General features: G+C 36.4%; 1 protein-coding gene across 39 annotated transcripts in view; it reads left to right on the top strand.

The window, feature by feature from the left end:
- TBC1D5 (TBC1 domain family member 5) overlaps nucleotides 1–16571 on the top strand; it is a 588093-nt gene that overhangs the window by 478802 nt on the left and 92720 nt on the right. For all 39 annotated transcript variants that reach the window (XM_055381150.2, XM_055381134.2, XM_063703452.1 and 36 more), the window contains one exon: nucleotides 744–829. In XM_055381150.2, coding sequence (XP_055237125.1) covers nucleotides 744–829 — 86 coding nt within the window. The remainder of the gene's footprint in view (nucleotides 1–743; nucleotides 830–16571) is intronic.

The following is a 16571-nucleotide window of genomic DNA, read 5'->3' as shown; positions in this document are numbered from 1 at the left end:
CAACACATATAAACAGACACCGTGGACCTAATGATTCAAGGACATTTCTGCAATGTTTATAAATAATGTTGCATTCTAGAAAGGGCAGTGTTTTTGCTGCTTTTGTGAAAATGTGCATTGGTCAATTTGCTTTTGTATAGTAATGGTTATCCTGGTTATATTTCTACTACCTGGCATATTTTGACCATTTATTAAACTCATAAATAAGGATAGATGACATAGAAATTGCTAACTTTAAAAGAATTGCTGAATTCTGAAAATAACTCATTTTGGAACAAGAAAGTCTCAGTGTGCCATCTAGTGGACACATTTAGCATTCTGGTCATAAAAAACTAATGACTTTCTCTTCCCCCGAAATGCAGTTACCTTGACACCTTATGTCTCTCCATCCCTTGGCATAGTTTGTGGTTGTGTTACATCTCATATAGTTTTTAGATGTTATTATAATTTTATTCATCATATTTTAGGAAAGTTATATTTGAAAATTTTATTTTGAAGTCATCAGAAATCTAATGATGAATAAATCTATATTAACTATGAGAGAGGAAAAAATAAATAATTTTTGTGTTTAATCAGAACTAAGGAATAATTTAATAAAAGCAAAACCCAATCACACTAATTATTAAACTTTATATTATACATATTCTTTTCTGAAGGGATATTAAAATGATCATTGCTGTCCTCTTATATGTTAATGGATTTAAATCATTTAACTAGCTTTTTAAAAATGTATTTTTTTTTAGAGAAATCCAAGACCAGTGACTTATCAATTCCATCCAAATTTAGATTATTACAAAGCACGAGGAGCAGACCTCATGAATAAAAGCCGGTAAGTCCCCTTTTTCTGATGATAGTTATAAATCGCAAAGGTAGTCTCAGAGATCATCAGGAAATTTTACATATTGCTGAAAACAATTTTCCAGATTTTAGCATATGTACATAAGGCTAATGTACGTAAGGAATCTTTGTTAAATAAATTACCCAAGTTATTTTAAAGGCATAAAAAATGCTATATATTGATGTCAATGGTAAGACGAAAAATAAATATAAGAGTACTTGTTACAATTTGAAGTTAGGCAACTTCATTTTTCTAACATGAATAAACTTGCATAAATTGTGCCTACTTGTATAATCTCTTTCTAGATTTTTGCTGTTGATTGAAAAGAGACAGTTTTATAATATATTTTTAAATTATTTCAGTAACAAAATTAAAAATGTGTTTCCCAACTGTCTTTAGAACTACACAATAAGCTTATAAATGCATCTTGTGTGTACATTTGTGATTGCATACATAGAAATTTTAAGGGTCACTGTAGGAATAAAAAACATTAAAATCCTCCTTTTTAAAGAAGTTAACATTGGCAGAAAGGGTTGATGAATGGTTTTGTTCTTTCATAATATCATATTGAGATGTCTCAAGAGTTAACTTGTCAAAGCAGAATCATTTCAAATTAGAATGTAATTTCAAAGTTTCCTCTGGAAGACTAAAATGTTAGTAATGATAAATGCTGCCAAGTTGTCCGAATTTTCTTCCTCAAGCATTTTGCCTATGTGTTAGCTTTTCTTCAGTAGAATTCCAAGAGCCTAAATATACATTTATGGAATACATATACACAATGTGTTCTGCTGTTACTGGAGAGTTAAAAATAAGTTATAATTCCTGCTGCATAGGAACTCATAGTCTAAGGGATGAGAAGAAGTTTACAACAAAATGGCTAAATTTAAACTTGAAATTTGAACCTTGTCTTAGTGTAATGTTGTTATAAAACTACCCATCTCTGATTGAAATCTGTTTGCTCCATATATTGATGTACCATGCAATTATGAGACCAGTTCTGTAGCTCATGAGACTTGTCTGAAGCTCTTTTCTGTTTGTTCATTTCATCTGAGTCTTGTTACACAAATAAAAATTTATTTGCTATAGTCACTTGATCATTCAACAGAGTTTTAATGACTGCCAGACTGATTATTTTAAACACAGGAGATGCCCAGTAAAAACCCAGACCAAAATCCCTGCCTTCAGTAGTCTTACACCCTAGTCACTTATATTTCTTCCCATTATGTCAAATATTTAGTTTTGTTATGTTTAAAAGAACAAAGTATGTTAGTCTTTTTCTTTATACAAGACCTTTTTAGCTGGAATCCTTTGTCTTCCCCTCCCTCCCAACCCCCACAAGATTATTTTTTACACAACAGCCAAGTAAATGTCAATTTATAACAGGTTATATCATACCTCCATGTAAACATCTCCAAAGGCTCCCTATTGCCACTGGTGATCCAGTCTTCTTCCTGAAGCCCTTTCCTATGTCTTTGACCTTATCTCCTTCCACTCTCTCCTTCTCTTCATTCTCATGCTACAGCCACATCAGCCTTCTCTGTTGTTTGCCCTTGCTTAGGGCCTGTGCACCTAACTCCTCCCTCCTGCTAGAGCACTTCTGCCACCCCCATCTTCCCATGCCTCTTCATGATTTAAAGCTCAGCCTAAATGTCGTCTCAGAGAGGCCACTCTTAACCTCCTGCTTGTCTTCACCTCCCCTATTCACTCTATCCCATCATCATGAACTGAAGTTATATAATTCATTTGTGTATTTATAATCTGTCTCCCCAACGTCTCCACTAAAATCTAAGCCCCTGAGGGCAGGCTTTTGTCTTATTCACCACTTCATGGCACCTAGGACAATGATGACTGGTATAGGGAAGGCACTCAACACATATTTGTTATATGAATTTTTTGAAATATTTTCAATACCTTTTTCTCCACCACAGGAAATGTATTGTACCCATTATTTTCTCCCCTTCATGATTTTCTTCTCTTTAGCCTTCTCTCCCTGCATTTTTCTTCCACAAAATGTTGGTTTTGTTATATATATATAACACATTGAGTTTATATATATATATAACACAATGAGTTTATATATATATTATATATATATAACACAATGAGTTTATATATATTATATATATATAAACACATTGAGATTCTTGTGCAAAGTATCTCTTGAAGATTGGAAGGAACACTTTTTGTCATCTTTTGCAATTGCAAAGCTTAACATTGAAATTCAACTAAATAAAATGTAGTAATTGAAGCAGAAGACGTCACAGCTCAGTAAGCAAGGAAATAGTTAATAGACGGTGCTAGGAAAATTGGCAAATCTTTGAAAAAGTATCAACCACACACAAAAATAAATTCCAAAGTGCACTGAAACAAGCAAACATAAAAATAAAAATGCAAGTGCCTATCTGACCAATAATCTGACCAATAGTTACTTGAAGACTTTTTAATCTCATTTTAAATTTTTTTTGTTGTGTTTTTTTTTGAGACCGAGTCTCGCTTTGTCGCCCAGGCTGGAGTGCAGTGGCGCGATCTCGGCTTACTGCAAGCTCCGCCTCCCGGGTTCCCGCCATTCTCCTGCCTCAGCCTCCCAAGTAGCTGGGACTACAGGCGCACGCTGCCACGCCTGGCTAATTTTTTGTATTTTTAGTAGACGGGGTTTCACTGTGTTAGCCAAGATGGTCTCAATCTCCTGACCTCGTGATCTGCCCACCTCAGCCTTCCGAAGTGCTGGGATTGCAGGCGTGAGCCACTGCACCCGGCCTAAATCTTATTTTAAAATTTTTAATTGACAAATAATAATAGTGTGAAGACGTTTTAACCTTAAAAGTAATGGAGAAAATCACAAAGGAACAACTAATGGATTTTACTATACAACACATATTTTAAAGTAGATATGTAAAAAATAAACTGAATCAAAAGACAAACCAAAAATTAGGAAAATATTTGTAGTGGATGTAACTGACAAAATATAATATCATTAATGTATGAAGAATTTAGGCAGTTCAATAAGAAACACAGGATCTGGCCGGGTACAGTGGCTCACACCTGTAATCCCAGCACTTTGGGAGGCCCAGGAGGGCAGATCACGAAGTCAGGAGATCGAGACCATCCTGGCCAACGTGGTGAAACCCTGTCTCTATTAAAAATACAAAAAATTAGACGCGAGTGGTGGCACTAGCCTGTAGTCCCAGCTACTCGGGAGGCTGAGGCAGTAGAAACGCTGGAACCCAGGAGGTGGAGGTTGCAGTGAGCCGAGATCGTGTCACTGCATTGCAGCCTGGGCGACAGAGAGAGACTTCATCTCGAAAAAAGAAACACAAGAGCCTAAGTGGCCATTCCGTCTCTTGCCATGGTCTGCTGAATCCTCTTCTTACTCCAAATATTGGAACAGCCCCAACCCCACACTTCTTTTCTTTTCTATACTCATTCCTTTGAGGATTTCAACTCAGTTCATGGCCTACAGATGGGTCCTTAATTTATGTCTTCAGTTTTACCCATCCCTTGCTACTTACTAATATTTTCTCTTGGATGTCCCACATGTAGCTTAAATTTAGTATTTTTCAAACAGAACTGTTGATTCTACTCCCACACTCACATGCCTGTTATGCCCACAGTGTTTCTCACAATAGATACCAAACTTTGTTTCTCTTTGACTCCAACCTTTTTCCTTTCTTGGCCTTAATCTGGAATGAGTGTAACAGCTTTTTCTTCTAGTAAATCATCAAGCCTAATTGGTAGTCTTGGGACCCCCCCCCCCCCCCCCACCACGGTAAAGACAAAGGGTAGGCAAAGATTTCTTATACAGGAAACAAAAAGCACTAGAAAAGATAGATAAAATGAACTTAAAATTAAAGGTTTTTTTGTTCATCAGAATATGCCATTAAGAAAAAGAACAGGCAAGTCACATACTTGGGAGTAATATTTTTAATACATATATCCCGAATATATAAAGAATTTTTGTATGTCAGGAAAAATATAACATAGGCAAAATACTTCAACAGCCTCTTCACAAAAGAAGATATAAAAATCATCAATATGCTATAAAAAGATGTTCAACATTAGTCATCAGGAAAATGCAAATTAAACCACAATGAGATAACGTTTCATACCAACTATAATGGATAAAATAAAATAAAACATTGACAGTAGCAAATGTTGGCAAGGATGTGGAGCAATTAGAACCCTCATGTATTCCTGATGTGAGCAGAAAAGGTATAACTACTTTGTAAAATAGTTTGGTAATTTCTTATGAAGTTAAACATATATCCTATAATATAGCAGTTTAATTTCTAGGTGTTTATCCGAGGGAAATAAAAACACATATCCAAAAGCCACAACAAACAACATCGAAACAGAATATTCACAGCAGCCTTATTCATAATACCCCAAATCTGGAAATAACCCAATCTCCATCAACAAGAGACCAGATAAACAATTTGTGGTACATTCAAATAATGGAATACTACTCAGCTATAAAGGAATGAACTAGAGTTGTTCCTGGGGGAATTGGTTCCAGGACCACCTGCATATAGCCATATCCACGTGTACTTAAGTCCCATAGTCGGCTCTCTCATATAGGAACCTGCATATATGAAAAGTCAGCCTTCTATATACATGAATTTCACATTCCTCTCTCTGCATTTGGTTGAAAAAAATCCGCACATAAGTGCACCCGTGTAGTTCAAACCTGTGTTGTTCAAGGGTTAAGTATACTGATATATGCAATAACATACATGCATTTCATAAACATTATGCTGAACAAAAAACGCTAGTCAGAGAAGAGTGCATGTTGTATTGTTCCATGTATATGAAGCTCGAGAACGGGCAGCTAGCATGTGGTGATAGAAATCAGAAAGTAGCTACCTCAGGATGAGGGTTTGGAATTGACTCTAAAGGGACATGAGCGAATTTGGGAGTAATAGAAATGTTCATTCTAGATATATTATTTGGGATGGTGGTTATACAGGTGTACACAAGTGTCAAAACTCATCAGATTGAACATTTAAGATCTGTATATTATACATAAATTATACCTAAGTTTTGTTTTATAAAAAGAAAAAGATGTATTTGCTCTGGACTAGATAGGAGACAATGTTACCGTTTTACCTAAATTGGTTAAGAATTAACAACTCTCTTCAGAAAGAGCACTTTAGTTATACCACAAATGCTTAGTTATTTGAACACAAAAAATCATAAAGTTGTATTTCTATAGCCATCAGTGTCCTTTGAAATTCTGATCAACAAGTTACTAATACTGATAACCATGGACTCCTTGGCTTCATGGCTTGGAGAACATTATTAGCATATTATTTCTTTAATGTAATTTAGCAATAAAACATCTGAAAAAAATACAGTCATTATAGAAGTAAATGGAATTAAGCATTTAAAAAATCTTACCGTATAAAATGGAAGTTGTTCAGGAGAATCTTATAATGCTTTTTAGGTTTCAAAACAGTATGTATTTATTCAATCGTTAGACTAAATATTTATTGAATACTATACACAGTGCCAGATGCTGTGCTAGGCCCTGGGAATATGATGATTCTAAGACCCACACCCTGATATCAAGGATGTTTAGGTTTATGTGAGATACCACTCTTAGGCATATGGGTTACTCCACAATTGAAGCTAACAAGTATTCATTCATTTCACAAATGCTTTAATTTCTTCTCTGTGCCAGGTATTGAGAGAACATCAGTGAAAAAGATAGATGTGGTGCCTGTTCTCAGAGCTCAGATTCTAGTATAAGATTATAGTCATTGGAAGAATCTTTGTGCACCCTGGGAAAACTGCACTTTTCCAGGACATTCTGCTTAGGCTAGCCCTTGAGAGGAGCACTCCTAAGCTGAGGCAGATCCTGATCCCTGGTAGAGTTGGGGAATTATTGGCCGCTAGGCTTTCTTGGGGTAAGAATAGTTACCATTACTCCACAGACACATGGAATCCTGCTGAGGAATGTGGATACATCTTAAATGCCCAGGAAACCCTCCTAGTAAGAATCTTCTTTTCCTAGATCCTGGCTTCCTCTTATATGTCAGGCAGGGGTCCTGACTAGCAGCCTTCTACAGAGGACCTACATGCCAGAATTAAAATTCTGGAATCTTTCATCATCAATATCAGTGAAGTTATTTAGGCTCTGTCAGGGGGCAGAGGAAAACTGGGATAGTTAGCACAGAGAATGTTGTTTCTGATCTGCTGGAGTGAGAGATCAAAGAACTAATCTTGGTTTCTTCCATCTCTGTTAAATTTCAATTTAATCAAATGAAATACCTGATTTTGGTTGTATAAAATTGCTTAAGCAAGTTAAAAGACCTATAGCTGTGGAGTCTGTAAAAAGCCATCACTAGATAAAGTGACATACTCTTGAGGCAGTACTGACAGCTCAGCTACCATTTATTTTATCACCTCTTCACAGGAGAAAGAATTTTACATTTTGAAAAATTGTGTCATTTTCAAAACAGAAAATCCATGAATGTTCTGGAATAAAGAAAATATCAGATTCTACTCTTAGTGTAGGAGATTGCAGACTTTAAAAAATATGAAATTCTGTTCTGTGACTATTCAATTGAGCATTTCAGTAGTCACAGATTCTTAAATAAGTTAGATGGATCTTTCTGAAGACTGGTCACAATTTAAATGTACTTTTTTAATAGCAGCAATTTCTGGTTATTTAAGGACAAAATTGGAATAAGATTTTAGTGTTAAATTGTCATTCCAAGCTTTCTGAATGAGTAGGAAAATGTCAATTCCCATTTTTAAAAAGAAATGTGCAAGTAAGTTAAATCAGAGCAAAGTGAATATTATCCATACACGTAATGGAAAATCTATCACTAAAATACCTAGGCAGTTGCTTTTAAAGACTTAATTATAGCAATCCATGGTGAAGCAGAGAAGAGAAATCAGGCTTCTTGATTTTTAGAGATATTCTTATCCATGAAATCACATGTCATCTTTGCATCCTCTTTCCTTATTTGGATATGCAACACAAATAAAAGCCCATTGCCATAGATGTAGCAGGTATTAGCCCCCTGCTTTCCATGTGTGTGACTGTCTCTTGTCTAACCTCCAGTTCCTAATCGCTTCTGCTGGGGGGGGTTCCCGTGAGTATATATATTCCCTCTGAATCATCATTACTTCCCCTCTTGCATGACAGCCCCAATGCACCAACTCTTTAATAGCCTCCAAACAGCCAAGGAAATAGTAGCAAGGCCAATTATGGCTAAAGAGCCAAGCCTGGTGAAAGCATCCTAGGCCTTAAGTAGCTTAACAGGAACTTTATCAAAGGTTCCACAGCTACAGTGGTTTTTTTTTTTACCACAGATAAAAGAGTGGACCATGATCAACAAATCGCCAGGGAATAATATGGGTTATCAGGGCTCCATATAGAAGTGGAAGAACTCTTTGGTAAGATTATCAAGCTTGTTTCCATTCGTACTCCCTCATTGGTGACTAAGGAAATACAGGCACTTTTACCAGTGCTTGCTCATTAATTATTAATTTGCTAATAGGAAAGGTGCTAATAAGAAAGCTGAAACTTTTTGTTGCTTCAATTTTCATTTCTTTTACTAGTTGTGGATTTGAACTGCTTTGTAAATGTTTATTTGTGCTGTTTGCAATTCTTGCATTTAGTGCCAACAAGACAAACATTGAGTTTATATTTTAATGCAAGAAACAATCAAAATATACCACAATAATTTTTAAAGCTAAAAATAACATCAGGAAGTGAGAATTTCTATAAGAAACACAAAACCAATAACAAAGCAAAGAGACAGAGTTAAAGGAGTTCATTATTTTAAATAGAGTAGTCAAAGTGAGTGTCTCTGAAAAGATGCTACTTGAACAGACTGAATAGTGAGTGTGCCACGTGGGTTCTTGGGGAAGAACATTTCCCATTATAGGAAAATGCAAGTACAAAGCTTCTGAAGTGGAAAAATGATTCTGTGCTTGAGAAATAGTAAGCAGGCCGGTATGGCTGGAGCCCAGTGAACAACACGCGAGGGTGGTAGCAAATGACATTGGTAGTAAATGAGGTTGGAGAGATAGTAGGAGGCTAGATCATGTAGGGCTTGCCTTACAGGCCATTGAAAATGCTTAGGGTTTTATCCTAGGATTTTTGGGAATTCACCAAAGGGCTCTGAATGGTGGAATGATATGATCTGACTTAAATTAATCTGGGTGCTGTGTGGAAAATAGTCTATAAGGAGGAGAGGAAACAGAGACTAGTTAGGAGATGAGCAGCAAGAAATTAATCTGGGTGCTGTGTGGAAAATAGTCTATAAGGAGGAGAGGAAACAGAGACTATTTAGGAGATGAGCAGCAAGATTAGCAATGATATGGTAACATGGTATTGGCAGTGCAGAGAGAGAAAAGTGATTTGTTTGAGTATATATTTTGACTAGCATTTGCTGATGGACTCAATGTGTAATGTAAGAGAAAAATAGGAGTCAAGGGCAATTCTAACTGGGGATTATTACAAGCACTGGGTAACTGTGTATTATTACAAGCACACCTCATTTCATTGCATTTTTTACATATTGAAGGTTTGTAGCAACCCTGCACTGAGCAAGTCCATCAGCACTGTTTTTTCAATAGCGTGTGCTCACTTTGTCTCTGTCATATTTTGGTAATTCTAGCACTATTTCATATATATTCAGTATTATACCTGTTAAGATGATCTGTAATTAGTGACCTTTGATGTTAATCTTGTCATCGTTTTGGGGCACCATGAACTGCACCCATATAAGAGAGCAAATTTAATCAATAAATACTGTGTGTGTTCTGACTGCTCCACCAACTGGCTCTTTCCTCATCTTTCTCCCTTTCCTTGGGCCTCCCTATTCCTTGAGACTTGGTAATATTGAAATTAGGCTGTATTAGACCATTTTTGTGTTGCTATAAAGAAATACCTGAGGCTGGGTAATTTATAAAGAAAAGATGTTTAATTGGCTCACAGTTCTTCAGGCTGTACAAGCCTGGTGCCAGCATCTGCTGGACTTCTAGGGAGGGCTCAGGGAGTTTTACTCGTGTGAACTCAGAGCAAGAGCTCACTTATCACCAAGGGGATGGCACCAAGCCATTCATGAGGGGTACACCCCAATGATCCAGACACCTCTCACTAGGCCCCACCATCAACACTGGAGACCACATTTCAACATGAGATTTGGAGGGAAAACATATTCAAACCATATGATAGACCAATTAATAACCCTATAATAGCTTCTAAGTGTTCAAGTGAAAGGAAGAGTTACACATCTCTCACTTTATATCAAAAACTGGAAATGTTGAAGCTTAGTTAGGAAGGCATGCCAGAAGCTGAAATGGGTCAAAAGCTAGATCTCTCGCACCAAACAACCAAATCATGAAAGCAAAGGAAAAGTTTTTGAAGGAAATTAAAAGTGCTACTCCAGTGGACACATGAATGATAAGAAAATAAACAGCCTTATTGCTGATATGGAGAAAGTTTGAGTGGTCTGGATAGACAATCAGACCAGTCACAACATTCCCTTATGCCAAAACCTAATCTAGAAGCAAGGCCCTAACTCTTCAATTCTGTAAAGGCAGAGAGGGGTGAGGAAGCTGCAGAAGAAAAGTTGGAAGCTAGTGGAGATTGATTAAGGAGATTTAAGGAAAGAAGTTGTCTCTGTAACATTAAAGTGCAAGGTGAAGCAGCAAGTACTGATATAGAAGCTGCAGCAAGTTATCCAGAAGATGTAGCTATGATAATTGATAAAGGGGGCTGGCTACACTGAGCAACAGATTTTCGGTATAGATGAAACAGCCTTCTACTGGAAGATGCTGCAAAGGACTTCCGTAGCCAGAGAGGAGGATCAGTGCCTGGCATCAAAATTTCAAAGGGCAGCCTGTCTCTCTGTGTCACTGTTGAGACCTACTGTTCAGAAAAAAAATATTCCTTTCAAAATACTACTTCTGACTAACAATGCACCTGGTCACCCAAGAGCTTGCACCCAAGCATTAATCAAGGAGATTAATGTTGTTTCCATGCCTGCTAATACAATATCTGTTCTGCAGCTCATAGGTCAAGAAGGAATTTTGACTCACAGGCCTTATTATTTAAGAAATACATTTCATAAGGCTATAGCTGCCATAGATAGTGATTCCTCTGATGGTTCTGGGCAAAGCAAATTGAAAACCATCTGGAAAGGATTTACCATTCTGGATGCCATTAAGAACATTCATGATTCATGGGAGGATGTCAAAATATCAACAGTAACAAGAGTTTGAAAGAAGTTGATTTTAGAAGAAGTTGATTTCAACACTCATCAATGACTCAGAGGGATTCAAGACATCAGGCCGGGCGCAGTGGCTCACGCCTGTAATGCCAGCACTTTGGGAGGCCGAGGCGAGCAGATCACCTGAGGTCAGGAGTTCGAGACCAGCCTGGCCAACATGGTGAAACCCTGTCTCTACCAAAAATACAAAAATTAGCTGGGTGTGGTGGCGGGTGCCTTTAGTCCCAGTTGCTCGCAAGGCTGAGGCAGGAGAATCGCTTGAACCCGGGAGGCAGAGGTTGCAGTGAGCAGAGATTGCACCACCACACTCCAGCCTGGGTGACAGAGCGAGACTCTGTTTAGAAAAAAAAAAAAAATTAGTGGAGGAAGTAACCACATGGGGTGAAAATAGCAAGAGAACTAGAATTATAAGTGGAGCCTAAAATTGTGGCCAAATTGCTGCAGTCTCATGATAAAACTGTAATAGACGAAGAGAGTTCCTACGGATGGGTAAAGTAGTTTCTTAAGATGGAATCTACTCCTGGTAAATATGCTATGAACATTATTGAAATGACAGCAAAGCATTTAAAATATTACATAAGCTTGATTGATAAACCAGCAGTAGGGTTTGAAGGGATTGACTCCAATTTTAAAGAAGTTCTGCTGTGGGTAAAATGCTATCAAATAGCATCATATGCTATTGAGAAACCTTTCTTTAAAGGAAGAGTCAATCAGTGTGGCCAACTTCATTGCTGTCTTATTTTAAGAAATTGCCACAACCACCCCAACATTCAGGAACTACCACCCTGATTAGTCACAAGCCATCAACATTGAGACAAGACCCTCCACCAGCAAAAAGCTTAAGACTCACTAAAGGCTGAGATGATCATTAGCATCTTTTGGCAATAAAGTATTTTTTTATTAGGATTTTTCCTTTTTTTAGACATAGTGTTATTGCACACTGAATAGACTGCAGTATAATGTAAACAGAACTTTTATATTTACTGGGAAACCAAAAACATTGTGTAATTCACTATTGTGATACTTGCTTTATTACAGTGGTCTAGAAGAGAACTCATAATAACTCTGAGGTATGCCTGTACAAACTTTCAGTTGTCCTCTCCCAGTGGAGTGCTTAATTCTCCCAGCAAGATAAATGACAACACATGCAAAGTGTTGCCAAGTAGAGCTGCTCACCTAAGCCTTGGTGTCCCCCAGGATTTTTTATTGGGAGTCAGTCATGTAGGCATGGAATGCCCATGTGACTAACCTTACCTACCCAGTCTCCAATTCCTGCCCAGAGAGGTCAGACTGATACAGTGTGACCCAGGACTCAGGTGAAAAAAAACAGGTGTTTACCATACATCCCATTGTTAGTGTAAACAATTTGGTGTGACCCAAGGCCCAGATATACAAAGATGCTTTTATCAGGCAGGATATTCCAAAGGCTTATAGGTTATCTCCCAGGAATCAGTCAAGGGCCAGTCCTTTGAAAGGTACAGGCTTTGGGCAGCACAGGTATGCTGAGTTAACCCTTTACTGTACAGTCAAAGATAGTCTCTTGTTTTCATCTAAAAGTTGTGTGGTTCTACCATTTGTATTTAAATTTATGATCCACCTCAAAGTAATTTTTGTGTGTAAAATGAGGTAAAGGTTGAGGTTCATCTTTTTCAAGATAGATACCCAGCTGTGTAGCAATATTTGTTAAAAAGTCTTTTCTTTCTCTGCTGAATTAAATTGGATCATTGGTTGAAAATCAACTGGCCATATATGTGTGATCCATTTCCACACTCTTTTTTTTCTCTGGTAACACAGTGGCTTAATTATATAACTTTATAGCAAGTCTTGATTTTAAGTAGGCTGAGTCCTCCAACTTTGTTCTTTTTTATTACTTTCACTATTCTAGTTCCTTTGCATTTTCATATAAATTTTACAATCAACTTTTGAATTTCTATAAAAATTGTTGGGATTTTGATTGGAGTTATATTTAATATGTATATCAATTTAGAAAGAACTGATAACTTCAACATTATTGAATTATCTAATCCATGAACATGGGCTATCTCATCCTTTAGTTAGGTCATCTTTAACTTCTCAGCAGTGTTTTATAGTTTTTTTAATTAAGAAAAAATATATTACTTTGTTTTTCTACATATAATCTGTTCCTTTCTATGCCTGCATTTTAAAATGTGACTGTTTCATTTTGCAGACTCAAATATCTTTATATTTTATTGGCTTCTGTACCCCTACCTTCAAACCATAACAGTTAATTCTTAGTATATGTTTACTGCAGGTGTATTTTTTTTCAATTATGAAGACATATAGTGATTCTCAAAGTGGGAAAAGAGAGGTGAAGAGGGCAAAAACTTCCCAAAGTGTGAACATTTCAGGATTATATTCTCTTCCCTTTCTCATGTGTTAGTCTAGGCCAGAAAATCCCTAATGCTCTAGAGATGCTGCTAGTGTGAACCATGGTTATTTATGGGAATGATTTCATATCCCTCAGATACAGGTGAGAAAATAATTCAAATAATAATTCAAATAGTTCAAATAAATAATTCAAATAATAATTCAAATAGTTCAAAACTACCACTCTCAAAATAGAAATCTCAGTTTCTCTTCCTATATGTATATCTTGAGAAGTTTAATGATTTGATGCATCATGATTAATACATAATAGGTTATTATTTGTTATGTTAGTTTAATCAACATTATAGATTGTATGTAGCCCCAATTACATAAGCCCCATAGTCTAGCTTACGTCTACTCTGTCACCAGTGCCAACCTTTTTATTCCTAACAAACACTACTCCTTTTGCTGCTCATCATATAGACAAAAGTTTGCCTGCTGCACATAAAAGAATTAATCTTTATAGCTGAAAGGAAACATGTTTCCCTTGAAATTCAACTCTAAAGGGGTAAGTACTAACAAGCTAACCTTCATCATCTAGTTTTAATAAAGATCTTTAAGAATCTAGAGTTCCTTGAGATGAGGAGTGAGTTCACTTCCTAAAATAACAAATTTTACAGTATGGCAAGCAAATTAAAATTAGATATAGAAGTCTTTCATTGAAGTAAATTGGAAACACTGAACTTCAAAGTTACAGAATTAAGAACTTTAGAAACATTCCTTTTACAGAATTTAAAACCTTCAGCTTACGGATTTTTTGAGATCAGGTCTTGCTCTGTTGCCTAGACAGGAATGCACTGGTGTGATCACAGCTCACTGCAGCCTCGACCTCCCAGGCTCAAGCAGTTCTCCCACCTTAGCCCCTCAAGTAGCTGGGACTACAGGTGCACGCCACCATGGCTGGCTTTTTTTTTTTTTTTTTTTTTTTTTGTAGAGACAGGGTCTCACTATATCGCCCAGGCTGGTCTTGAACTCCTGGGCTTAAACAGTTGTCCTTCCTCGGCCTTCCAAAGTACTGGGATTACAGGACTGAGCCACCACACCTGGCCTCTAACTTACAGAATTTTTAAATAGAAGTATATCCTGATTATTACCTTAGATGTTAGGATCATCTTGAAAGTATTATGTTACAACTCTGATGAATGTTTTAATTTTCCAAATAGATTGATATCTATAAGCATGTAAGAAATAAATATGAACCGTAATCCACTCAGCAGATCAATAATGACAGAGTTAGGAGTATACAGGGGTGCAAAGAGAATATTGTTTCTGTCTCCAAACCAGAGATACATAGATATATGTTTAGTGGCATCAATTTATTTTTTCCAAGTATCCCACTGCATTAAATGTTTTTATGGTAGAAAAAAGTATAGATAGAACAATTTGAGAAAATGATAGAAAATGAGACTATGAAAGAAAGAGAAGGGAAAAGAATAGAAAAGAAAGATTTTGGAAGGAAGATAAAGAGGAGGAAGGAAAGGCAGAAGGAATGGAATGGAAACTGAAGGTGAAACTAAGGACACAGGGCAAATAGGCACCTTCATTTGGAGATGGGGTTTGACTGGCATTTCTCAAGGTCCTATACTAGTATACAAGCCTCTTATTTGGTCCTTTTATCAGAGTGATGTGATAAATGTGACGATAGATGCCATTTGGCACTGCAGATCATAAACTCTTAGAGTTGGAAAGGGGCTTTCATTTAATACTGTCTCTCAGGCATGCCAGGACTAGAACTAGGCTGTGTATCTAAAGATTATTTTTCAGTCTCTACTTGTACAGTTCCAGGATTGGAGCCCTTACTTTTGTAAATGAAGCCTGTTTTATCACTAGATAAGATTTCCTATGTCATAGCTTTTGTAACTCACTTTTTTAACTTTTGTAACTCATCTCATTTCTAAGCCACACCAAAAAAGGGCTGCTTTCCTTCATGGCATCCCTCACTATATTGTATGTAGGACTTACTCCTCAGGTATTGCAGTCATTCCTCTTCCAGCATAGTTTTCAGCTTCTCCACCATTCCACTCCATTTATAAACACAACTCAAATCTTTCAGAAATTAATGCATTACCAAAGCTGATTGCCAGAGTTATACAGCATCTTCTGCAGTGTGAGGACTCATCTAGTATTAATGCGGTCCAAGAATCATAATTTTCTTCAGTGTCATCACTGTGAGCTCATATTAGTCTTGTCAGCCAAACCAAACCCAATCAAAACATTAATGTTTGGGAGTTCTGAATTTTTTTTTAATTTAAACTCATGTTATCCATGCCTTCTTGTTCTGTATGTAATGTGCAATTATAAAAAGTTTTAAAATAGTTACATGAGCTTTTATTTATCTTTGTTAAATTTTGTTTAATCTTTCATGCTAGCCTGTTGAGATTATTTTAAATTGCAAATTTTTTAGTCTTTTTTTCATTTTTGCTCTTACTACTGTTTTTAATTTGTACACAATAATTGTACACATTTTGGAGGTAGAGTGTGCTATATCATACATGTATACAATATGCAATGATCAAATCAGAATAATTAGCATATCTGTCACCTCAAACATTTATCATTTACTTTATGTTGAAAACTTTAAAAAATTTGATTCTTCTATTTGATATATTGGGTGTCTCTTTAGCCTTTGATCGAAATTCAATAAGCACATATTTTCATTCTTCAGGTCACAAAATAGTAGAATTTTCAATCTAAAAAGTACCTAAAATATCATAAAATTCAGCTCCCTTATTTTAGGATAAGGAAACTTGGGTCCAGACAGGATACATAACTCTCTCATGGTTACACAACTCATTAACAGAAGATTATGACCATCCTAAAAGATGGATTGGTAACAAGTCTGTGACCCAAGTCTGAGACACATATAATCACCAGTAACACTTGGTGGGTGCTAGAATATTGAACAGTATGCTTGGGGTACAATTGTTCCACTATATCTGAACATGCATTATTTCCATTATTATTTCCACAGGTACTGACATATATTAACAAAATCTAACAGACCTTTCACACTATCAGATGAGAAGTAAAGTTGCCTTGGAATGACTTTTTAGTGAACCATACTGTCTACTTGTAATAAAAGATATTCATTTCAAAGT

Source organism: Gorilla gorilla, chromosome 2 (assembly GCF_029281585.2).
Source record: "Gorilla gorilla gorilla isolate KB3781 chromosome 2, NHGRI_mGorGor1-v2.1_pri, whole genome shotgun sequence".
In the NCBI taxonomy this organism is placed as follows: domain Eukaryota; kingdom Metazoa; phylum Chordata; class Mammalia; order Primates; family Hominidae; genus Gorilla; species Gorilla gorilla.
This window is presented reverse-complemented; position numbering and strand designations above follow the sequence as displayed.